The 26,848-nt window shown below is 38.6% G+C and overlaps 1 protein-coding gene across 2 annotated transcripts in view; it reads right to left on the reverse strand.

Moving 5' to 3' along the window:
* Positions 1 to 26,848, reverse strand: part of ssbp4 (single stranded DNA binding protein 4) — a 123,199-nt gene that overhangs the window by 25,084 nt on the left and 71,267 nt on the right. For both annotated transcript variants that reach the window (XM_015382658.1, XM_015382659.1), the window contains exon 5: positions 4,662 to 4,751. In XM_015382658.1, the coding sequence (XP_015238144.1) occupies positions 4,662 to 4,751 (90 nt within the window). The remainder of the gene's footprint in view (positions 1 to 4,661; positions 4,752 to 26,848) is intronic.

A 26,848-nucleotide genomic window follows, 5' to 3' on the forward strand; every position in this document is an offset into this window, starting at 1 on the left:
TGGATGGATGGGTGGATGGGTGGATAAATGGATGGATTGATGGATGAATGGATTGATGGATGAATGGATTGATGGATGGGTGGGTGGGTGGATGGATGGATGGGTGGATGAATGGATAGATGGGTGGATGGATGGGTGGATGGATGGATGGATGGTTGGATGAATGGATGGATGGATGGGTGGATGGATGGGTGGATGAATGGATGGATGGGTGGATGGATGGATGGGTGGATGAATGGATGGGTGGATAAATGGATGGATTGATGGATGGATGGATTGATGATGGAGCATTTAAACACCAGGATCAGAGTCAAATCAGAAATGGCAAATATTTTCTGTACTTATGAAGATGTAGAAAGTCTTTTAAAGCTGAGTTGTTAAGCTTTGCTTTGGATGTTTTCTTTTATGCATACTATTAGCCTTGCATGCCTTTAGATCAGCACCACCTCAGTAGGAGCAGGTTTAATGGAGGCTGTCAAATCAACAGCATTCAGTGAAGTTAAACATGGGACATGTTTATATGACACACAACATGGGCCATAAACTAATATTCAAGGTTTTTTAGTTGAGCATACTTCTTTTAACCAACTCTATTTCTTCTTCTGTGTTCCTTATTTCCCCCCAGGATCAAGACTGCTAACAGAAATTAAGTCTATGTTAATTTTCACACCAGTTCAACCAATATCTGCAGAATGCAAACAAATCCTCCTGTATGTGAGCAGCGCACCCGCAGATGTCACTGACTTTACACAAATCACTGATGGCCGTCTGAGAGAAAAATATATAGACAAGGAGGAATGTAAGGAGTGTGAAAATGTCATGGAGAAGGATGGCAGACATGCAGAAAGAGAGAGGCGGGGGAGAGGGAGAAGAAAACTGACCCCGAGTTCAGCTGAGAAATGACTAAAGCAGCAGAAAAATTCAGTTTACGGCATATAATCCATTCACAATTCTACATTGACAGTCGAGCGGCTGTGTCTGCAGAGTGGCTGAGGAGGAGCGATAGAAGTGTAAGGAAAACCTGCACAATATGTGGGAGGGAAGAATCTGCTTCCCCTTCATTTAAATGAATGGCTGTATTGCCGAAAACTCAGTAGGCAGCACTTTCAGATTAGTCCGCAGCCATTAGTTCAAAGGGAACAACTGTCAGAGCACAGAGCAAGGTCTGATGCTCAACTGAAAAAATGTAGTGTGCCTCTGAAGACACAGGTATACTCCATGCTTTATGGGTGTTTCTGAGCAACATTTCATTTTAACTAGTTTAGTTTCTATTTCCTTACCTTAGATTACGATAACGAAGGTAAGCAGTGAGAAACATAGGCAAGAGAATGTGCACCTAAATCTCTCCATTCATCCTCTCATTCCTTCTCGCTTCATACCCATCTGCCCACTCTCCCTTACCCGTCTATCTGTCCGTCTGCCATGCACGCAGCGTCTATTTATGGAAAGCAATGTCACTCACGCAACACCATCAGATAGCTTTTTCCCCAGCCTGCTCACAGCTCATACATCATTAACATTCCCACAGGCACATACACACACTGGGCTGCACAATGCCCGATGTGCTACCAATCCAGATCTACAAAATAAGAAAAAGACATGAACTCTTAAATCGGCACATTTATTACTTTGCTTCTGGTAAAGACTAAGTAGTGGGGAATCTGTGCAACATCAAAGTGCAAAAATGCATAAAAAGAATGAAACAAATATCAAGACTAAGAAGTCCACTGGTTACTAGCATCAGTAAGTTTTAAGTTTTAATGCAGCCTGGTTGGTGACCGGTAAGGTGAAAAAAACACACACAAAAAAAACAATCCTTGTCTGACCAGTGAATGCACCATAAATAGTACTCCCAGTTCTTAGTTTCAACAATCCACTTCCAAGGGAACACTGTAACTGAAGAAAGAAGATGCATAGCTAGATTAAGCAGAAACCTTAAAATAAAAAAATAAAAAATACAATTTCTTCTGAAATTTTGTGTTCAGAAGGGAAGCCCAGAGATTTCTGCAAACGTTCTAGTCCATGTCAAGACAAACACGGTATATTTTTATAAACCGCTTAGAAAACAGTTTCTTCCATACAAGTGTACACAACAATGAAGGTGCTGTAGTACATTACTGGGACATTTGGTGGCGCAGTGACACTGCCAGGGAATCAAAGCCAAGCAGCTCATTAAAAGATTGGGCATACGCAGACAGTTCTTGCAAGGTAAACACGGAAACATAGAGGTAAAGAGGCTACTCAGGTTACTGAGGTAGATTGAGTCTCATTGTTTAAAAAGAACTGGACTCGCATTAAAACCTTTAAATGGCATTATACGATTTTTCCACGTTTCAAAAACGACTGTTTACGTTCTCCCAAAACGTAGGCTACATTCGGATGGACAGCTTAACAGCAGAATACCTTTGTGGGTGTAAACCAATCTCACCACAGTTTGGATGAGACCTCAGTCTCAAAATGAAGTCAAAGGAAGCTTGTACCCCATTTACACTACCCTTGAAAAACTGTGCCGAGACCGGTCCGAGCTCAGTTACTGAGATAACTTATCGTGTGTAAATGGAAAGCAAACTGAACTGAACCGAGCTAGACACAACCGGACCAAGATAACTGCAGACCAGTTCCAGAGGTGGGTTCGGCTCGTTTTTTCCCTGGCTCGGTTCTCTGATAACAAGTGTGCATGAACTCTCTCCGTTTGGCTGCACATCCCGATTCACAATCCATTCCAGTAGTTGGCGGTAATGCCTGACCCTCAGCAAACACCGAAGTACAGCAATAATAATCAAGCATAACTTTCTGAATGTGACGGGCGCCGCCATTTTGATTTGCTTGCTTCCCTCTTGGCAAACAACTTTTGGTGCATTACCGCCACCAACTGCTTGATTTCCTCCTTCAATACTGGCAGTAATACCGCAGACTGTCACTAGGACGCGAGGAGTCAAGGAATCAAGATAGCGTGATGTGTAAACGGTCGTCAGAACCAAGCTCGGCCTGATTAATCGATCCGAGCTCAGACCGGTCTCGGCATGGATCAGTTTTTCAAGGGTAGTGTAAATGGGGTTATTGAGATGTAAGAAGCCACATAAATTGATTTTATTTTTAAAACATGTTGAAGAGTATTATATTCAAACTGTGAGAGAGAGCAAAAATTTCAAAAGATAACAGGAAGGCTGAATGGAGTGAAGCCAAGTTTCTGTTTTATAATTTTGAGCTTTTCTTCTGTCATGTAACACCTCAGATTCACAAATGTTGTCAGACTTTTATGAAATCTCACCATTAAGGAGCTACAATCTTTAAGATTATATGCGAGACTGCAATTTTGAGCTCTCCTAGCCATGCTAGCTACATAACTTGCCAATGGAACGTGTGCTTGCCATTTTAAATTTAAACAGTCTACTAAGATGTTTCCTCTTAACAAATGTCTCTAAACTTTTTTAGATGTTGAGGCAAAGAGATGTAAATACATCCATTTAGTGATATGTGACAAATTCTGGATATTTTGATTTTTTTTTTTCAAGATTTTTCTTTTGGCCTTTATTGGACAATTCCTTTAAAGTAGGGGTAGGTGACATTGCTCCTTGAAACCGTTGTTCCTGTCCTGTAACTTTTGCATGCATCCCTGCTCCAACACACCTGAGACAAAAGACCAAATTACCTCCTTAGCATGTTGGTGAGTTTAGGTATCTCAGGTGTTGAAGAAGGGACGCAAACAAAACCTGCAGGTCAGTGGCATTAGAGGCCTATCTTTCCCCACCCCTGCTTTAAAGCAAAGATGATGGCATGCAGACATAGAATCAAACCCAGGACCAGCAAATTAAGGACTAAAAACATCCAGACATGTGCAGCCTGTTCTACCAACTGAGTCATCAAGCCCACACATGATGATCAGTTTCATTTCATTGTTAAAACAGCTTAAACAGTTAAAACATGTATGATATTTGGAAGATCAGCTTCTAAACAACAATGTTAACCACAGAATAAAGTATATTTTAGACAATAAATCAGAAAAATCCAACCTCACATGTTTCTGTTTTAGCTACTTTTTTCAAAAAACATAAAGCTATACTGGAAATGGAAGATATTTTTTTTCTGAATTTCGGGCAGAGTAAAGTTTGCTCATTTTCCTGTTTCTGAAGTTAGAAATCCTGAAGCAAAATCTAGTTGGCTTTCGCAGAGAATGGTCTGTGTGGCTCTACTTATATAAAACACTAACAAGAAAGTGAAAAAAAGAGTTTCACTAAACTTGTGTACTTAAAACTTTAACTCAAATGAACATTCTTGCAAGTTTTCAAGTGAAAAACACAAATTAACTTGAAAGTATGTGTAAAATTTGATTGCCTCAAATAAAAAAAAAGCCATGTAAACATAGACGCTGAATGGTGAAAATGCATGTATTAGAGCATATGATTTGTGTGATTTGTGTAAAGATCACAGAGAAGACCAGGGGTTAACAACCCAACATCTCTTGGACATTAGGGACAGAGGCAGGACTGAGTGGGGAACACATCTGGCCAGAGATTAGACCAAAAGAGACCAAAAATGGAGAAGGAGACAGAAGGATGGGCTTAATGTAAGATGAACGAGGGGGAAGGGTCTGTTGTGTGATAGATGAACAGCAACCCTGATAGCAGGTAGGGCGATGAAATATTATTAGAGATTCTTACTTGAAAGAAGCCAGGGGGCATTGGTCCTCCTGGCATCCCATCATTAGGTGGCATGTTGCCCATCACTGGACTGGGAGCAGCGGCCGCACTCTGAAAAGACACAAAAGAAAGCATTTTTTTTCTCAGTATACTTGTTAAATACAGCGACAAAAAGTGTTAAGACAAAGGTGTTAAATTATTCTTGGAATCGCCTAAATCATTAAGGAAGTGAGAAAAAGTCCAACTCTACTGGCAAGTTCAGAAACAGTCAAGGCAGCTACAAAGATGCAAATGCAAGTGATCTGAAATAGTTGGTTGGTATTCTAAAAGATCAAGAAGGCCATAAGAAAACTAATTGCTTGCCAATCTATCTAAAAATAGAGTATGGCACAATTTAAAATATAGCAAACCCATCCACCACACTAAACCACACTGCACAAGAAGAACCTAAATGAGAGAAATTGAAAAGTGGGCCATGGTAACTCTGGAGGAGCTGTAAAGATCCAAAAGTAATGCACATCCAAACATGCATTAAATGAAAGATTGACAAGAAGAAAACGACTTCATCCATTAAGGTCTGCAAAAGACTTAAAACTGAGGCAGAGGTTCACCTTCCTACACTAGCCCAAAGCATACAACCAAAGCTACAGTTAACTGGTTTGAATCAAAGCAAACTAGTGAGTAAGAAAACCTCACTAGCAGTCCAGTCCTAAATCCAAGCAAGGATCAGGGCAAAGCCTTGATAAAGTATATTCTCTCAGTCCGACTGAGCTTAAGCTATCTTACCATGAAAGTTTGTAACGAGTATCAATTATAGTCAAATGTCACGACGAAGCACTTCTTTTCTTTTTTTTTAACTTATAATGACTTTCAGCACAGACCAGAAGAAAGGCATAACACTCGCCCTGATGTCCTTTAAAGACAGGAAATATTGACCTTTGGTGTTCAGTCCTGTCACAGCTTGACATTCAGCCTTCATCTGGGTCAGAGGAGCAAACGATTAACCAGAGAGCTTATGGCTGACTTGCGGAGTGATGGCCTAGTGGTTAGAGCAGTGTGCTTGTGCTCTGAGAAGGTTGCAAGCACCCGGTTCAATCCCCACAGTCTGCACTCTGGGTCGCTGAGCAAGACCCTTGACCAAACACTGCTCCCCGGGCGCCACACAATGGCAGCCCACTGTTCAACAAGGGGATGGGTTAAATGCAGAGATAAATTTCTCCAATGTGAGATCAATAAAGTTAAATTATTATTATGTTAGGTTATTTTCTATATGACTTACAATACACACTTTACATTTCTGACAAAAACATTGATGGCTATAAAACAAGTCTGTCAGCCAGAGTCTGTTTCTACCACCGACCACAGAGGTTCAGTTGCCTAAAAATAACCTTTAACACAAGAAACTTTTTCTCATGATTCATTTCCATAACGATGTCAACTGTCCAGTTTCATCTGTCATCGGCTTGTTTCAACACAATGGGATCTCCACTCACTTTGACTGCAAACAATCCCAGCATGTCCTGGCTGACTGGCACCACACAGGCTCTAACTAAGATGGCCCAGGGGCCATGAGTCCAGACACAAATAACCCTGGTGAGGCCGGTGTGATTCTGTGGGACTCTGACAGCATGTTAGAAGTGAGTAGGAAAATAAAAGTATTAAAAAAAGCTGACAAGAATGAGAAAAAGAGAATATAATAAAAATGAAATATCTAAAATTTCTTTGGAAAGGTGACATAAGGTTTCAAAGTGTTCAATAGTCCAACAAAGACAGCGCTGTATCACTCTCAGGTCATGATGATAACTCCATCAACTCCTTCAGAGCTCAACGGTGGAGAAACATGAAGAGGTAGAGGTCAAGAGTACCTACTAGAGTAAAAAGTGAAGAGGAACAGGAAACCTCTGCTTTTTCAAAAGATTTAGAAATCTCTGTAAAGTGCCGGGAGAGGACAGGTGTTTTGAATTGGTGCTATATAAATAGACTGAATTGAAATGAAAATCATGAAAGGCTGGTGATCTCATATTAGAAGTTGCAATTTTTGGGGGGATTTTTCATCATTTGAGAAAAAAAATTGAAAATTATAATGATATTGATCCTTCAGTTCATTATACCCAGGATCTGAAATAGAGTCTGAACTGAACTGGTTTACATGGGAGCACAGCAAGCTCTGACCATAGCTGGTTAAACAGGTGGTTTCTTTTCTAATATGAGTCTATTAAAAGCTCTAAATGTTCATTTACGGTTGCTCACTTACTAAAATAAGTGAGCAACATCCAAAATATCCAAAGTAATATTTCCTCTTTTTCCTCTAATTCTCCATTCTCCTTTTATCAGTATTTTTTTGCTTTTTATATCTGTCTCCAGAGTTTAATCATTTTCAAAATGTGTTGCCATACGCTTCACCAGAGCTAGTGAACTATACACAAACTGGCTGGCATACAGTAATTCTATTACATATATCTATAGTAGAGTTATTCTTTTATTTTGTAACTGTCATTCAACATCACCAAGAACACCTGGACTATAACAATTACAGTAGCATTCCTGAAAACCAATGTTAAAGTAACAAACATCAAATGATTAACACATACAAAATACAACTACTATATATAACTATTCCAATTTTTTCTGAATTTATTCTGCAGCAAAAAAATTTTTATTTCTTTGATGATATCTCTTTTAAAGCCTTGCCACAGTAAAAGTTACTGTAAAACCACATTGTCAAAACACATCTTATGTTAGAGGGGAAAAGCTCGAAACGGAACTGGTTTCAAAGCCAAACGCAACAGCCACAGTGTAGGAATATTTCGGATTCAAACCAAATGAGAGAGGCGAACCGCTGAACCTATGCGAGCCAGTATGTCGCATTTGTCATAAAACAGTAGCAACTAATAGCAAAATACAACCAACCTACACATGCACCTAAAGCACAACCACTCAGCAAAGTTTCTCCAGCTGGGGACAAAAAGTACAAGCGGTGGCTCGTCTGCGTCTTCCAGTTCGCGACAGTCCACCATCACTGAAACAATTAATCGACAGGCAGCATACTAAAGGACGGCGCAAAGTGGCACGCGCTCACAGACAGCGTAGTTCATCTCATTGCTAAAGAGATGCTCCCATTTAATATTGTTAAAAGCAGACATTTCGAAAAATGTTGCAGACATTTGATAGACAGTATGAATTCCCCAGAAAACATACATATCACAAACGGCAATTCCACTACAGACTTCATTATCTGTACTTTTTTGGTTGAATGTAGTTTTTATTTCCACTGTGGTTTTATCTTGTGTTTAGTTTTTATTCAAATGTATTTTTAGTTAACAGAGACTGAGAGTCCATTTGATTTTTATTTTTCGTTTTATTTTGTTAACCAGTTGCAGTGTTAAGTGTTCTGATGAAAATAAATTGTGCATTATTACGTCATTTCCATTAAATCAGAGTAAAAAGGTCTTCAAACAATATTATCGTTTATCGCAATTATTTTTGAGACATTTAATCGTTCAGCAAAATTTGTTATCGTGACAGGCCAACTCATATGGATTTTGTTCAAGCTGGATGCATACTACAAAACTGTTGGCTCACAGTAGACCTTTTGAACTGGACCCCTATAGGTTAACTAAATGCAAACCGTATCAGTACAACAGGCTGGGAACTTCATGTAGTGTTTAGAATACTTTTAAATAGTATTTTGGAAAACTGTGTCCCTCTTATACTCAGAGTTTTCCTACATAAGATCCATATAGGTAAGATTTAAAACCACTATCTAATACTTGCAATATTCCAACTTAATCTCATTTAAACCTATTTCCAACCTATGTGTAACCCATATATAAACCTTAGATAGGGATACAGCAATGCAGTGCTATAAGCAGATCAGGTGGCATACTGATGGAGGATTGCCCATTTCACACAAAACCAACTCGACTTTATTTCTTTACTCAAAGTCTATAGTTTCACAGTTTTGTCCCAAAAAACTGGTTATCAATAAGTAAAGAATAGACAGTAAAGAATTCCCCCTCCCTTAACATACTGTATTAGGTTAAAAAAACAGCTAACTAAATTCTGGATATTAGTGCAAACACACACACAGAATATACACACAGTTAACCAGCTCTGCTGCTTCAGAGAACATTAGCAGTAACAAAGAGAAAAGACAAAGAAAAGGAGGATGAAGTGAAAACGAGGAAAGAAAGAGAGATCTCAGGGAGAGGAGGAAGAGTGAATGGAAGAGGTGGTGCTGGCACGGAGGTATGTGTGGCCAGCATGTGTGTATGTGTGCGTTGCTCGACAGTTTGCAGGTGAAGCAGCAGCAAAAGGCCCCTTCTCCTAGTTGCCATGACAACCCCGACCTCAGCTCCTGCTCTCCAGTGCCCATTAAAACCCTCAGGCCGTCAATCATCAGCATGGCCAGGGAGCAGCAAGAGAGGGAGGGATGGAGGGAGAGAGAGAGATAGAGAAATATGAGAGAAGAAGAAGAAAGAAGCTGAGAAGACAGTGAGTTTAAAGCAGCCTGTGGCTTTTGATAGCTGCCCTGTTTGCCACAGCTATCTCCCTCTTTTTCTCTGGCTGCACACAAACAAACCATCAGCACAATACCTGCCCAGCCTTACCTCCTCACACACACCACTATCTCCACCAACATGTCTGCTAACATTCATAGCCGCCTAACGAGACATGATTTTCACATTCTGATCTTAAAGACGATTTTTCATTTTTCTAACCCGCCCTTCTTCTTGGTCACCATTTAAAACCAACCAGTCTTTCACACTGAACTCTTAAAGCTTGATTCTCTAGACATCTGTGGTGAATAAACACCCATAGCAGCAGCTATTTAAAGCCTATTTATAAATCCATGCTGTAGCAAGAAGTAACTTATGTAATATTTGTATGCATTTTCTAGAAAACCTCATGAGAGGAGACATTTAACCACTAGAGTCTGATGCTAAGAAGGTTTCCAGTAGAACAACCCCTGTTAATCATCAGAACCACGATACACATAGATACCAACACATTACAGACGTACGTTGTCAGAACCTAACTTCCATATCAACTTAAAATATACTTTGGAGTAAAGGTTAAATCAGCACTCTGATTTAACTGCAAGGGTAATATGATAACTGTGACGCCATGTGCAGCATGAATTATTAAGAGATAAACATTATCAATGGAAACCAATGTGCAGGTTGTCAGGCTAAGATATGGTAATGATTACAGTCCTTTAATGTGACTTAATTTCAATAATTGCATTCCTCTTCTTACACCGTTTCAATTAGGGCTGCAACTTCCAATTAATTTGCTTATCGATTAATCTGTTGATTATTTTGGCGATAGGTTCTCAAGAAGATTTTCTAGAGATTTAAACCAGGTGAACCTAAAACTTTTCTGTTTCTGGATAAAACATATTGAAAAAACAAAGTTTTTTTAATCTTTAATGCAAATATTGATATATTTTAGTTATATTTAGTTTAGTTTTCATATAATTACTGCTCTATATGGGTTGCCCTGTCAGCTCCAGTTAACGATTAACCAATCACTAAATTAGTTGATGAGTATTGAAATAATCCATTATTGTTTCAGCCCTAGTTTCAACTCTTATTCAGTAAAGAAAAAGTAGAATAATAAAGAACTACTCTTGTACACATCTGTTGTTTAAGTGTATTTTTTGGCAAATATATAGTTTTTTTTCTAGATGAACTTAAGCATACCCTTCAATGATGTGTGGAAGACAAAAAAAGGCTTGAACTGGTAAATTAGTTGCATACCTCACTGCTGAGGAGGCAGCCTTCTGATTGAGCCGACTTAGGAAAAGCTACTGAGACAGAGGCTGGGCAGCAACCGATTAGCGGAGCATGGCTTGAAGGTGTGATGCATTATTAACAGCTGTAAATATCCATAGCCAGCACACCTGTAAGGACGTACAGCTGTGTTTCTGCCACAAGCTCAGATACTTTAATCGGTTACACAGAAGGGCAGGACAAATGTGAGATGTAGTGATTTGGGGATGAATGACAATGTAGGTAGTGAAGAGAATCGCAAACTCCTCAGCCACTATAGCACTTGGTTACCATGGAGACTGAACACAGGGTAGTGGGAAAACATTCTTGACCAAGTAATTGCCCTGCACTCCTCCTGCTGCTACTGGGGGCATCAAGAGCTGTGACTGTAGTGCCCCGTGCTAAATGCATCTAATCTACTTATTTTTAGAGTATGGAAGTTTCGGAAAAACATTTTCCACTAAGCCGTTCCTTCGTTCAAGTCTTTTTAACAACATCCCAAAGAAAGCGTGTGTTCCCCCACTGAATAGACAACTCTTCTTCACCAAACACGCCTATTGTGTTGAGTTATCATTTACAAAAAGGCCCATTTTGGCTGTTTTGAAATTATAATTGTTGTGAACAACACTGCTGTTCATTGTGTTGAAGCTAATTGAGTAACACCAATCCCTCTTATTTACCTAACATTGTTATAAAACTAGAGCTGCCAAGCTTTGAGTGCCATGTGTCAAGCACCTGACTGCAGCCCAACTAATTAACCAGGTAATTTCTACTTGGAGCTCTGCCATTGTCCATCTATACAGGGCAAAAAATATAGAATCTTCTGTGATAAATAGTCTTAAACCCATACCCCAATGTTTTAGCAATTGCATCATGTTACATCATTTTATGTTAAAGCATTAAATACATATTTCCTTACAGTGAGACTATAGTAATTTGAAATTAATAACTCAAAGGAATTATGTAGTTTATCAAATTGAAACCATTCTTAAAGACACAATTAACCAAGTTTAAAATACATAACTTTCCCTTTAGTTACGTTTCCCCCCATTGTTGCATTTTCACTTTATAATTGACTCATACAGAAGTGGGTTCTGCTTTGCTCTGGCCCCTGGTTGTGATCCTCTTACGCTCCATGCAGGAGGCTGGCTGCAGCACACAGGCTGTGAGTGAGCGGCTCTATCTGCGTGGTGATCAGACCTCAGCTTCCAGGGGGTAATGGATCTGCTGTTATCTGGCTCCAGACAAGCAGGCCAACACGCAGCTACCTACTAGCCACAACAACACTGATATGAACCTGCTGGGGTTGTGAATATGTGTATATATCTGTGTTTCTTTCAACTTGAGAAGGATCACCCTAATCCTGATGACAAAAACATAGAAGCATGTTCACAAAAACCCCCAACCCGCTGACAAGGGTAAAATTTCACAAATTGCTAATGTATGGAATTTGTACTTAATGAGTGAAAGATTTAAAGAAACAACAATGAAATACAATGAAACAATGAAACATGTCACCTTACAGAAACATTCACACATTTTAAGCACAATTTCATGTGTGTCATTCAGATTTTATGTGATACAGAGTGGAGGGAAAAATGCTGATAGTTGTTTTTACAAGTAAATAAGCTAAAAGTTTTGTATATTATAAAAATTTGAAAATAAATATATGAACATATGGGTTTAAATATATATATGCACAACACTTATTTTAGGTTTTCAATTGCAAAAAAAAAAAAAAAAAAAAATAGTATGAATAATTTTTCTATGATATGTAAATGCTAAAGCACAGGTTTCTTGCTTCTTGTCTTGTTGTTAATGTTTGGTTAATATGTTTATCCACTGCACTAGGGCTGCAACTAAAGATTATTTTGCAAATCGATTAATCTGTTGATTATCTTTTCGATTGATCGATTCATAATCGTACAGCCTAAGCTTCCTTAAAGAAGACTTTTTTTAACAAAATGAAACCAGGTGAAACAAAAAAATGTTCCACTTGATGAGCTTTGAATAGAGCATATTGACAGTCTAAAAATAGTTTTTTCATCTTAAATGCAAAATTTGTATATATTTCTTTTACAATTTTGGTATAATTGCTGCTCTAAGTTTGTTGCTCTGTCAGCTAAAAGCATGTTTGCTTTTACAGTAAATACAGTAAATTAATCATGTACTGTATACTCCAGTAAACGATTAATCAATTACTAAATTATTTGATGATTATTTCAATAATTGATTAATCATGATTAGTCCAATTAAATGTTTCAGCCCTACAATGCACACTTTGGCCTGCAGAAAGAATGCTACTTTGCAGTGTTTTCTGTAAGCCGAACCAGGAGTTAGTCTTCAAGCTGCTCCTTAATGTCACCGCTGTCAAACTCTTCTCTTAGTTCCCTCATTTGTCGCTCTGTCAAAGCTCTCCTTCTCTTCCACTTTCCTCAGCTTCAAGTGCTCCAATAAGTCTGTCAGTGAAGTCAACTCTATAAAGATTAGCAAAAAGGCAGGAGTGTGTAAGCAGGGCTGCCAGCTGACAGACGGGCCTAATCGATGGAAGACAGAGAGCTGCTGGGCCGTTCTGCCGGGAACCCCGCTCCTGATGCTATGACATGGAAATGCCCTCAGCGCCAGGAGCTCCTTTCTGTCTCCTGCACACACAAAGCTGCAGAAAAATATTCACACGCGCGCTGGCTGAGCATGCACGCCGCATATACCACAGGCAAGCAAATCTGCACATATGCTCTTGCCTTCCCATAGCTCTGGCAGCTGTTATGTCAATCAGGTGAATTAATTACCAGTAAACAAATCTGCTTGGGACCCACCTCCCAACAGAACACACAAACAAACACACACATATAAACATCTCCCTGTTCCTCAGACCTCCACTGTTTCTGTAGCATCTCCTCCCAACACCCAGGAGGTGCCTCCCAGCTACCAGAGCAGCACTCTGAGGTGGAAGCCCGGAGGGAAGGTGCCGTGGCTGGCAACGCACCGCCCCAGAGCTCCCACATTGACTCCCACTGCTACCTCTAAGGCTAACCAATCAACCTGTGAAGCTCCTGAAGAGAAAGAAAACTGATAACTATGTGCAGATGGCATCCGTCTAAATAGATGTATGCACACAGATATGAAATCAGACACATAAGAGGGCTACTCTGAGTGAGATAACTTGAACAACATTTAAACCAAAACACTGTCAGTCAGAAGAAAAGCATTTTTAAGTTGTTTTTTTAGGTAAAATTGCATGAGGGACATTTTCGGCTAATACCTTTGTGGGAATCCCCTTGTTGAAGCCAAAATACAACTCTATGTCTGTCAAACTGTGTTATCTTTGGTATTTTTCACAGATTCAGCAAAAGAAATGAGAGCAATTTGTGTCTTTCTGACAGGTAGTCAGCTAGTTACAAAGTGCCTCAGGATCCAATTTGAAGTTGTTCTTTACTAAATTGCCTCTTATGTGTCAAAAAAAAAACAAAACTAGTGCACTCCTTTAGGTCGGTAAGCTTTTTATTACCTCTATGACTCTAAGATCAGAGGTAAATGGCTTAAACAGACAAAATAAAACAATCCTCTGAAAACATTCAGCTGACCAAAAAAAAGTAAAAAGAAAACAATAAAAAAGATTAGAAGAAAGTCAGATATAGGAGGGAAGTATAAAACAATTGAGAATGACTCAAGACTTTTGGGTCATGCAATACAAAGAGAGGCTTGAGGCAGAGATGATGTGGACACCACAGTTGTTAATACACCAACACTGAGTAGGTAAACCAGCCATCACACAACTATATCTAACCTCTGGTCAACAGGCAGAATGCCGGATCAGTAGCAGGCTTTATAAAACCGCTGCCTTGTTTACCAGATATTTTAAGAGATGCAGCGATGATCCTGCATGCAAACCAACAACATTTTACCATCTTTCAAACTGCAAACAGAAACTTTAATGTCATTTATCATGATTTAATGTGATTTCAAAATTTAAAGTAGAGCATTATTGTAAAGGAGAAGAAAACAGTTGCATGTTTTTCCATTTTGCAAAGAAATGTGTGATACTGATTTAGTGTTCAGTTCCCGAAAAGATCTTTTTTTTAGGTTTTACAGAAACTAGAGACAAAATATCTGTATCTGGGGTATAAAAGTCTATCTGATTCAAACATCTAAATGCTGAAGGGTTTAGGGTTAGGATATGTGTCTGGACTTTAAGTGGACTTGATGAACTTAATTAAGATGATTGGCAATGTAATTTTTGATGTTGTAGACACTTTCATCATTGTTGATTCAGTCATGACCGTAATGATTCATTATTTTTTGCCTCAGAGAACCAAACATGGAGAAAAAGCATTTAGTTCCTATGTTTCATTTATCTGAAACAAACTTCCAGAAGACGGTTAAAGTGCTAAAAGCTCGAGTTCTTTTAAGTCAAAGTTAAAAACCTATTTGTTCAGAGCTGCCTTTGACTGCTTAAGTTAAACTGTTAACTAAGGTATTATTGGCTTAAGGTTGTAGTGCAATTATATGTTTGTTTGTTTTACTACCTACTTTAATCATGTTTTTAATCTTTATTTTATTGTTTAATTAATGTAAAACCCATTCAAATTGTATTTTTTTTAGAATTATGCTATACAGGTAAACTTGCCTTACTTAGAAAACATTTACCTAATGTAAAGTTTTACTTTAATTGATCACTGCAAAAATGCAGTGATCAAGAATGCACCACAACATATCATGATTCGTTCTGGGTCCGTAGTTTTCATGAAAGGTGATCCTTTAACCCAGTTTCACATTTATTGAAGCTTCTTATTCCATGTCCATTTTAAAGTAAAAACATCACAGCATGATTCTGCCACCACCATGTTTCCAGGTGTTATTGTGGAAACATGCTGCCCTTAATTACTGTTTACCACACTAACAGAAAACACATTAATTCAAACATAACTACACTATATTAAACAACGGTGGAACAAATCTTTACAAAATGGGTAAAGCTCAAACTGATGCCAAGTTAATTTAGTGGCTGACCTCCTGACATGCACACATACATGTAAAGCACACACACACACCCCTCAAAACACCCAGCGGTCTTTATTGGCTGTGTTGGTGGTTAATGACCAAAGCTTGGTGATGGCCTGCTGATCTCTTAGTGACCCTTTCTAACACAAGGTCCCTCCTGCCAGTAATACTCTTTAATTACACACACCAAAACACACGCATCCACACAGACACTGATATGTATCCCATATTCGCCCTCTGCTCATGGCCTTTCACTTCTTCATTAGACAGATGTGTTTGGGTGGAAAACCACAGAGGAACCACACGACAGGGCGTCACAACGCTCACAGACACAGACACACACACAATACATGTCTAATTCATGATTATAAATGGTTCTAATTAGAGAACATTAGAAAACGCAGTGCTGAGAAATAAAACAATGTGAGGTACATGATTGTTTATATCATGTTCTGTTTATCTAGATGATCTGCTCAGGTCAGATTCAGGCGGTCAATCGTTCCCTGTTGAAAGGCCAATTTACAGGCGATAACCTGAAGTATGCACAGTCACCTTAATCTGCTTTGAAATGCTTAGAAAACTTTAAAAGGTAAGGCGTACTTCATTGTCAGGCATACTGCGCTGCATTTTGCCTTGTAGCTGGGATGTACATAAATGCTCAGCAGTTTAACACATCAGCCTAGTCAGGTGTTTTATGTCAGTAACTCAGAATCCACCAGCAGGACTGTCTTTCATCAGTCTCTCCTTTTACACCGACGTTCAGCCGTAACATAAAGAGAAATCTGTCATAAATAGAGGCTCAGACGCCTCAGCCTCCACTAACGCAGCCGAAACGAGGTGCAGGCGAGATGCTCCTTGTTTTCAGCCACAAAACCTCAACTCACACTTTCAACTCCACCACCTACACAGAGAAATCTCACAACAGGTTCACAGCTTCTGTCTGGGCCTTTGGAAGAATGTATTTCAGAGGAGAGCGAAGAAAAAAAGGAAGACAAAAATGTACATGTGTACATAAAAATGAAATATCATAAAGAACATATGATACTGAGGCATCCAGAGTAAAAGGTTCAGAAACAAACAGCAGAAACAATCTAAAATATACTATATATAAAAAAATATACTTCACACAGTCATTTATTGCACAAAACTGACATTTCCATTTCGTTAAGTATTTACTCATGTTTGCATCTTTTAACAGATATTCATACATTTCAATCATGAGTACCAAGGATTTATTATGTTATGACTTAATTCTCCTTGTTTAAATAACTGCTATTTTCTTTTGGGTATATCCACATCCAACGCTTTATAGAAACCCCAGCAATAAGGAAGTTATGACCAGACAAATATTAAATAAATCACTCCCAAGAATCTTAGAAAACCATTTTAAATTGGACAATATAGCACAGTGGAAATAATGATAGATATGTTCTTCACTTATGACTTAATTTGATCGTTCTGCATTATCATTAAAGGTACTGTTAACGCAAGTTTTCATTTTATTAGGCCACTCGTTCAATTCTGTTTTATTCTGTTTTCATTTGCTGTGTTGAATTGATTAATATAGTTTTCTCTAACATCATTAAATTTAGTGGAAAAGCTGAAGATGATTAATATACAATATTATATTACAGAATACTTTTTAAGTATATGTAGCAACTTTAGAGTGATTGTGATCTGCAAATATCAGTTTCTGTTGTTCACCAACAGAAGCTATAGACCAACCGTGTCTAAAAACAGGGTGTAGTAACGTGCTGCTGACATGAATAGCAGTTGACATAATGATTTCAACTGCAGTTTACTCAACTCCAGCAGCTGTTTTTCTGTCTTTTTTTAGTACCTTTGAAAGTGAGATGCAAACTGACACGCAAAAATATGTATGTTCATGGTTGCCACAAAGGAGGCATTGGTAGAGGCCAGAAGAAGGAGAGAGATTCTGTGTGCATGTAAACAATTTTAGACTGTCAGAAATAATGATGGTACGATAATATATATATATATAAAAAAAAATGACATTAATACAGCTGAACGGGTGCTCCCGCAATTTAATAAAACATACCCAGGCACAATTATGTGTCTTTTGTTTTGTTATATTTATATATTTTGTCAATAGTGCACTATGAATATTATTTATTATTATCATCATTATTCTTTTTAATGATTAGCCTCATTACCTTTGATTCCATGGCTTAGAACCTCATCTTTCTTTTCATTCCACTCTCACAGAGCCAGTAGAACATGCAACCACTCATTTTAATGGACTGGTTTGCATTTTGTTTCTGCAGCAATCTTGGTGTGAGTGACGTTTGTGCAGCATCTTGGAGTATGCTATTGCACTTTTTTTGGAGCAATCTTGGTAGATCCCTCACAACACTCGTTATTATTGCAGGTACTACAAAAAATGTACAAATGGAATATAATGCCTCTTATTCTGCATGTTTGAAGATCAGGCTTCTAAGATTTTGTTTCTGATTAATTTCTTATAATACGTATAGTAACTATTACAGATGTGTGAGCATTATATTTACTGCTGGATAACATTATCCTTTTTTAGCTTTTCAAAATCAACCACAGGCATATATATGATAAAATACATCTAAAATATATCAAAAATATTCCCTTTAGCAGTATTGAGTATTTGTTATGAAATATTTTCCATGAAGAAAAATATTTGCCTTCAAAGCAAAACTGTCTCTCCCTGTCTAGGTGCAGTTTATTTCATGTTCTCATCATATTACACTGCTTCTGAAGGCTGAAGAAGGTCTGAGAACGCTGAAGGCCAAAAAATAGAATTTTGAATCCAAGACGTTAGCTTAAAAAAAATAATGGTTGCTGTCTCTTGCAGAAAGATGTCTAAAAGAAACTTTAAGCAATTAATCATTATGGTCTGCCTCACATAATCCTTCTACGATCGGAGAAAATGGGTGTTCGTTTACAGTGCAGTGCAGGCACAGGCTGGTTAAGGTAGGTGCTTCCTGGAGTGGGCGGGTTAACACATTTAACAGGGTGGTGATGGCCACTGGTTTTCACAGGACAGGGAGGAACTGCTGGTCAGAATTCATAAGGATTACTTACATTGTAATGCTATTCTTTTTTCAAATACATATATAAAAAATACATTTCACTGCTCTGTTATTGATAGAATGTTGTATGATCTCTTAGCCCAACTAGGTTTTCTAAATGTTGCACCAAGTCTCAGTGTGTTTGTCAGGTACGAGTAAGGATTCTATGAAAGCACACCACGATTGCTCAACAAAACATGTTTAAGAAAGGTTTTTTTTTTTTTTTTTTTTTTAGGTTAATCAATCATACACTGTTGCATAGTTAACCTAAAATCAGTGACTCTATCCTGAGAGAGAGGTGATGGTTCAATATGTATTTAGATACATATTTTAAAGGCCACAGATATTGTCTTGGGGAACAGCCTAATATACTTCATTTAAGTCTGTCTGGTGTTTTAAAATACAATTTCTTACATAATTTCACAAAAAAACACAAAAAAGTCTAAACTGGACAGACATATATTAAAAGACAGAAGTAATTTAGAAAGCGTGTCGACTAAGAAGATATTTAATTCCATTACATTTTTATTTAAATGTAAAGCTTATTACATCTGTATTTTTAAACATTTTAGTTGTTTCAAAGCTGCTGCTGTTATAATTAATTGCACTAAAACTTTGTCAGGATTTATTGACAAAATATAACTATTTTTTTCAGCCAGATCTCCTTTAGGACTATTAAAAATGAAAAGAAACTCTGGAAACCTTGTTAGCAACATCCGCCTTTTTCCTAGCCATTTTTTATTTTTTTTCATTTTCCTTAGCTCACTTCTTCTGTTCGCGTTGTGTTCAGACAACTGTATATTCCTGCAAAGCTGAGGAGGTGCCAGATGAAAAGAAGTGGGAAGTGCTGGCGCTTTTATACCATGAAAACGAAAAATAGTGAGCAGACAGAGAGGTAGAGCAGGGCTGTACACACTTCATAATGCCTGAAGGAACGCCACGGACCTCAAAGCCAGACGTCTTTAGCTGGCGACAGTTAAAGGAATTACCATACAATGTTCTGCATAATGTGGTCTTAGGGAAAATGAGTTGAGTAAAGAGGGAGATGAAGCCGAGCCCCACAGCTAGTGTTATATGGCAACGTTTGACATTCGGCCTTAATTCACACTCATCTACGAAGCTAAATCTGTTCATCTCACAATTATGTTTAGCAACCAACAGAAACAAACCAGACATTTAAAACCATCTCCAGCCGGTCTGATCCACTCACCCTGTTCCTATTTTAAAGCATACGTGCCTCTGGGTCTGTATTTCTATGTGTGTGTGCGTTGGTGTGTGTTTGCGTGGTTGTGTGTGTTCATGGCCAAGTAGAAGCAGCATTCCCAAAGGAGCAGTCCTCCGGAGTGCCAGACATTTGGGGGGGGGGGTATGTGAGACACACACCAACATTCCTTCTGAGACACACATGTGAGGCGCACGCCACCAATTTTCATTTTGTATCCCACAGGCACCACCATAGACCACCTCCACTTCATGAGTCATAGCCGATGAAACCGGCTTCCAATATTTTGGTAAATATAGAGATTCCCATGAGGCCTTCACTCACCCTTGTGCACATTCATCTCATAATGTGTAAGAAACTTTCACACAGGTAGACTGAGCATTCCTTAGCATGTTTTAAAAAGAACATTTTAAGTTATGAAGCTAACTTTTACAGCAGATGAACACAAAAAAAGATTCATCATTCCTAACTTTTTTAGCCTTTGGTCAAAGCCAAGTTTAAACCTATCAGCTGTCCTGGCCCAGGTCCCAAGGTCAGAGAGGTTAGAGTATTTAAACCTAGTGGCCTTGAGGACCCAGGGGCTGAACACCACCTTACATTGTCTCAACCCAGACAGGAGGAGGCGGCGGAGGTGAGTGGAGACAGCTAAACCACATTCCCAAGACAATGGATGGTCTGTGGCGCTTGTTGAAACTCTGAGGACCCAGAGGCATGTTAAAATACAAGAAGGTAGTGAAAAAAGATGGGCAGGAGGCAGAAAAAAGGCTTGAGGAATAAAAAGTAACAAGAGGTCAAATGAAAAATATATAACAGGGAAGTAAGTGAGGTTGTGTAAATGATAGAGGAGGCAAAGAGAAAATTTACCTAAAACTGATATGAAGCTTTATTAGAACATAACATCTTTTAAAAGTCTAGTCTAGACATTCTTACTAAAGGCAGTTCAAAAAACTGTATATAAGCAACTTTGATTAATCCCAACAACAATAAAGTCAAGGTAAAGCATTAAACCAAGCTATGATGTAAGAACTGTTTTATTCTGACAAACAAAACCAGGCAACATCAGTCTTTATCCAAACGTCTAATCACACTATCCCTCAGACTTCTGAACAATGCATTTGATGTAAGTTAGAGACAGGAAACAAGAGGAGTGGTCATATATTTAGCCATAAGTATGAAGGAAATCAATTGTTAATAGCTTGAAAAATCAAGTGGCAGAGATGCAACTTGCTAAGCGACATTCATTGAATCAATTTAAGTCAAAGCATTACATATTCTCATGTGGGGTATCTCAAGGATGAATTCTCAGGAGGATTTTATTTAACATCTGGTCCCAAAGGCTCAGATAAGGAAGTACAACATTATGTTTTACAATATTTATGCTGATAAACTTACAACTGTAGTCGTCTTCACAATGTGTTAAACCTATTTGTGATGAAATGGCTCAGAATTTCTTCCTTGTTAATAAAAAAAGTGGTTGTATTTTACTTTAAGAAATGCAAGATTAGATATGACATTTTAGCTAGACTAAATCAGGCTGAAGATCATTGAGTGAGTAAAAAACCTAGATGCAAATATGGGATCACACAGGAAAATTAAATAAAGTCTATCATCCAGCTACTACCTTAAGAACAACCTTAAAAAATACCCAATATAAAGAGCAAACTTTTATTTACAGTACGTTAGTTTATTGTTACCTAGTTTAATTGTAACCAACAGTTGGTTACAATAAACAGCTTTATTATCAGGAGGTTTAAGGAGTTTCGAACCTCAATGACCTACCCATATCTTGCTCCCATGAAGAAATTAGGAAAGAGTGGCCTCGTAAAATGTGACCAAGGACTGAATGGTGACTAGTACTAGCTCCAATGTTCTCTTCTAAACCAACCAGAAGGGCAGCCATTGCTAACAAACATCAAATCTTTGACCTTGATGGTTGGGTAACAAGATGTGGTTTGCTTGATTTAACAGAAAAAAAAATTATAAATTTTCTGACAAGAAGACAGACATTAGACATTGTGAAAACAAAATAGTGCACAAGCACACAAGCACTCCTGACAACCTGGCTAATACCAGCTATAATGTGGAGCGTGGTGCTGCAAGCATCATGCCTTGGGAACAGGTTTTCTATGAAAGGAACTGGAAAATAAGTTTGTAGTAAAGGGTGAAATGAGAGCTGCCAAATAAAGAAGCGTTCTTCAAAGGAATCTGCTCAAGAGGATTCTTAAAAATTCCTCTTTCAACAGGACAATGACTCAAAGCACAGAGAAGCTTCACAACTAGCCAGGACATTTTCGTGAGTAACCCAGACAAAATCCAATTGAACATCGCCGGAAATACCTAAAACATCTATTAGCTGATAATGTCCACACAACCTGGCTGAGATTGAGAGGATCCACATTGAAAAAACAGCGATTTTTACCCTTTTACTAATTTTTACAGGTATTCTTGTTATGCCTGATGCTGAGCTGTGACCATTACCTGGAAAGCTCCCCCTGATAAGCTGCCATTGGTATCCAAGAAGGTAATTTGTCCCTGCTGCAACCAGACTCTATAATGTGACACTACATCAGCAATAACTTGTGCAATGTATAATGTGCAATTACCATTTAATACCCTATGCAATAACCTGTTTCTTTATATTCTATAGCCAGTGCAATAATTAAATATATATAAATACCCATCTATACAAATACCCATGTAAATACCCTGTGCAATTACTCTGTATAATAATCCTGCTAAAAAACAAAAACAAAGCAAAACAAAAATGAAACAGTATTTGTATATACTGTATATACCCCCATGCACCTTTTCTTCCTTTGGCGCTTTATTCTTCTTCTGTTTGAATATTATATATATCTAACAAGTAAATTTCTCCACTGTGAGATCAATAAAGGCAATCAATCAAAGAATGGGCCTCCAGCTTACATTTTTATGAATTTATACAACATTTCTGAAGAAAAAAAAAATAATAATTCATGCAACCTTTTAAGTATGGCCTTTTTTTTTTTTTTTTTTTTTACACAAACCTATATCAGCTTAAGCCTGTCGGGTGACAAAATGCTTACAAACTGAAGAGATATGAATACTCTCTGGTGGTACTGTGCAGTTCAGTGTCAATTTTTGTTTTTTTCCAGGAGTTATTGGTCCTCTCGTTTTCTGTTTTGGTTGCTATAAAACAACCTCATCCCTTTGGGAAAATACCTTAGAGTACCCAATAAGGCAGCCGTTTAAACTAGATGTCCATCTTGTGTTTTATAAAACTCCTCCCAACACATAATACAAATACTTCAAATTTTCAAATCCAGCTGTAAATTTAGTTCATAACACTAGTGATCTATATATTATATTCATTACTTATAATTGTATTCATCTCTATACTCATTCAGTAGAAGCCCATGTCCTGTATTTATGGAACCATTATTTATCCTGCACTTGCTGCTATTGCACTTCTAGTTAGACCTAAACTGCATTTCGTTGCCTTGTACCTGTACCTGTGTAGTGACAATAAAGTTGAATCTAATCTAATCTAAACACTTCAAATTTTCAAGAAAGAGCTTATATTGACTTTAATTGATGATTGGTTTCTCCTTTTTTAAATTACAATTTATATTTGAAGTTTTGATTTTTAAATATGTTATTGGAAAATGTATGTCCATCTTGTTTTGTATTTAAGCATGTGCACTATTGCTTATTTTTTTTTTAGCAGAATATTTACTTCATACAACAGGTTATAATGCAAAAGTTTTATTTTTTTAAACAGGCTAATCTTTGAAAAAGTTTTATCAAAAATAACATAAAACATATTTGTTACTAAGGGATTAAATGAATGTTAACCCTGAACTTCACCTGGTAGAAAAATGCACAAATACTCAACACTTCATATTCCTCTTACTTTACACACTGAATGTAGTTTAAACAGCTCAGTTGACAGAAGGTCAGTCTTTCACAACAGGGAAACTCTGCAACATTAAACACTCCCCTTTCCCAGTCATCCCACTTTCACACTCTCCTCGCTCTGTATGTTCCTGGGAGACACGGCAGGAAATAAATGGTTTCTGTGCTGACCTCTGGACCACCAGCTGACACACTCCCAGAGTTCAGTGGGCTCTGACATAAAATGACATTTGACATTAATGTTCTCCATTTGCATTCTTGCTCCCCCAGAAGTACGCTGGAGAACGGCTGTGGGGCTTATAGGCAGTAATGGCTCCTTGCCGGAGACAGCAGTGTTGGAGAAGAGCACTTTCAAGGATGATTTAAACTTCCATAGCAGTGACACCATCCTTTCATCTCCCCCTCATGACAAAAGCCAGAGACCCCCGGAGAGGTCAAAGAGCGAACCCTTAACGGGGGTCGGTTTTAGCAGGCGTCGTTAGGACACAGGTTGTCAAATATTGACTCTGCAGGAGTCACAGAAGAGTAGGTAAAGATTTCCGGAGAAGACCTCGCTTTTCTCTAGACAGAAGCTTGCATGTGGGGAGGCGCGCTCTCACCAGCATTGCCATCAATAAATAAACAGGGACTGACAGAAATATCCCCAGCATAGACTCAGCCAGCAGTGGCATGCACAGAGAGGGAGGGAGGGAGTAGAGCATGGAGATAAAGGCTGAAGGAGACAGCAAGTGAGAGGAGAGAAACAAGGGGGAGGGAAACAGAGCAAATAAACAGGAAGGGCTGAGAAACAGGGAAAGAAAATGTAAAGATTACAATAAGGAGGAAGATGGTGCATGTGTTCGTGCAGACTTGACTGACATGAAGCATGCTTATGGATTCAGTCAAGTTCCCCCACCCACCCAAGTTTTCCTCTATACCCCTCACCTCCAGTCTCCACCACACCGACCAGAGCAGCGCAGTGAAACACACATTCCAATCACCCCATTTCCATCTGAGCCTCAGCTCCATCACCCAGAATCAACCACAGGGTCTCATTTAGAAACAACCTCCTTTCTCCTCCTCCTGAGCACACCTCGCTCTCCCTCTCCCAGTATGTTGGTGTGTGTGTGCTTAAAATCCTTACACCGACACATATGCAAGCCCGGCCTGAGACATTTATGCCCCGCTCCCCAAAAGGACCCGCAGCCTGTGTGAGTCGTAGTAACACGATCACAAATACACAAACGCAGACAAAAACACATGAGCGTAGAGCACCCAAGATCACATTCATGGAAACACACGCTTCCCCTTCTTCCATGATTAGTCTAAATATGCCAGTGATCACAGAACAGCAGGAAGACCCACTCCACACGGAGCTGCAGATATGGATACACGCACACACAAACATCCTCCTCTCCCTCTGCTACACACAAACACACACAGAGAGAAAAGAAAACACACACACTTTTCATTTGCTGTCTCCCAAGCTGGCAGGTTGCCAGGCTTCACATAAATTTGGTGCAGTGCCTTTCACAGCCATTCTGCAGGTACAGTAATGCAAACCCTGGATTCAATAAATCCAGCGTTTTAAGTAACAAATCATTCAGGCGAGAAGGAAAAACATTAGAGGATGTTGTGTGTCCTCCAATCAATGGTGAGAAGTAGACGCTTCATACTGTAAACTCAAATTACCGCCTCACAGTTGTATGCCTCCACCCACCAGTCAAGCTGCAGTTCATTTCCATGTTGCCATTTCTGTCCATTAATGGGAGTTTTTTCTTTTCTTTTTTTTCTACAATTAAGCTCAGGGTCTAAAGGTAAATTGTTCACAGCAGAGACTGAGAAGCTCCAAGGGGCGAATTTGGATTGGAGCAGAAGGATCTGTGTAAAATAGTTTAAACTTATTAACAGTGGAAAGCAACCTGAGAGGTCAAAAGCAACAGGACTGTGAAGCAAACCTCTACCTGCTGCAGGGGTCATTGAAGAGTTAATTCTAGATCAGGATAAGCTCGGGTTCTATCAGATGGGGAATGCTTAAATATATTTACACCTTCATTTGCTGTTGTTACACTAGGCATTTAAAAGCAGACATAAACTCTTTGGAAGAAGTCATGGAGTCTCAACAGCTGCTTAATCACTATCATACATAGTTGGCCAGCAGGAGCACCAGGTGTATATGATATCTTACAATTCCATTTAAATTATAGATACATTAAATAACAGAAATAATTTCCTTGTTTGAGATATTTAAAAATCTCATTATGGATACATGGCCAACAACAAGTTCCATTAAAAAGCTTTATGTCGATCCTACCATTCAGTCACTGACAGAGCTGATCAAGCAGGTGGTGATCACCAGATAGTTTCTTTGTCTTTTTAGCACAATGCCAGTTTGTCTAATGATTCTGTAGTAGGCCTGGGCGATAAACTGAATACTGTTGCTGTCATTCATACGATAGCCGGCGACAATTTTCCCGTGTTGGTAAAAGAAATAAACGTAATTTTTCAGTTTTGCTTGTGTGCGTTGGTGGCTGGTATTTCCTTCCCATTTAAGACACATTAGCGTGCGTCTAATCACGTGACTCCACCGATCCAGTCGGACGCGTCAACAAATAGAATAGCGGATGAGTCCAGTGAAGAAGCATCTAAGACAGCTGTGAACCAATGACATTAGTTAATCGTGTGGAGCCGAGCGAGAGCAGAGATGAAGCTGAACGCGCAGAGAAGAAGTCGAGAACGCGTTGCCAGAATTGAGCGCGCGGCAGACCAGTTTTGAGTCAGGGTGTATGAGTTTAAACAATGCACATTTTTCTTGCTGCACACTTATTTTGGTGGCAGAAAATTCACCATACATGTTGAGCAAAAGAACATGAAATGCAAAGTTTGTCTGAAAATTGTCGGGACTACCTAAAGTAACACATTCAACCTCCACAACCAGCAGTACAGCCGCACTGTTGAGTACAAAGATGTGGCTCCATTACCTTTGCATAAATCATTTGCAAAAGACGTAACATTTTTCTCCTGTTCAATGAGACATTGTTGAATGTTTTAACTTGAATCAACAAGACTTTTATATTTAATTGAATGTTTTATGTTATGTGATTTATTCAATAAGTCAATTATATATAGATCAGCTGTATTTCCTGCACATGCCTTTATTTCTGATAGAGGAGCTGGAGGATTTATTGTGCTAAAACAGCCAAATGTATCTTGAAATTGATTTGAGGTAGGGCTGGGCGATATAGAAATAACGATATATATCGATCGATAGACGTG

This window comes from Cyprinodon variegatus, unplaced genomic scaffold (assembly GCF_000732505.1).
Source record: "Cyprinodon variegatus isolate N-32 unplaced genomic scaffold, C_variegatus-1.0 Scaffold261, whole genome shotgun sequence".
Classification (NCBI taxonomy): domain Eukaryota; kingdom Metazoa; phylum Chordata; class Actinopteri; order Cyprinodontiformes; family Cyprinodontidae; genus Cyprinodon; species Cyprinodon variegatus.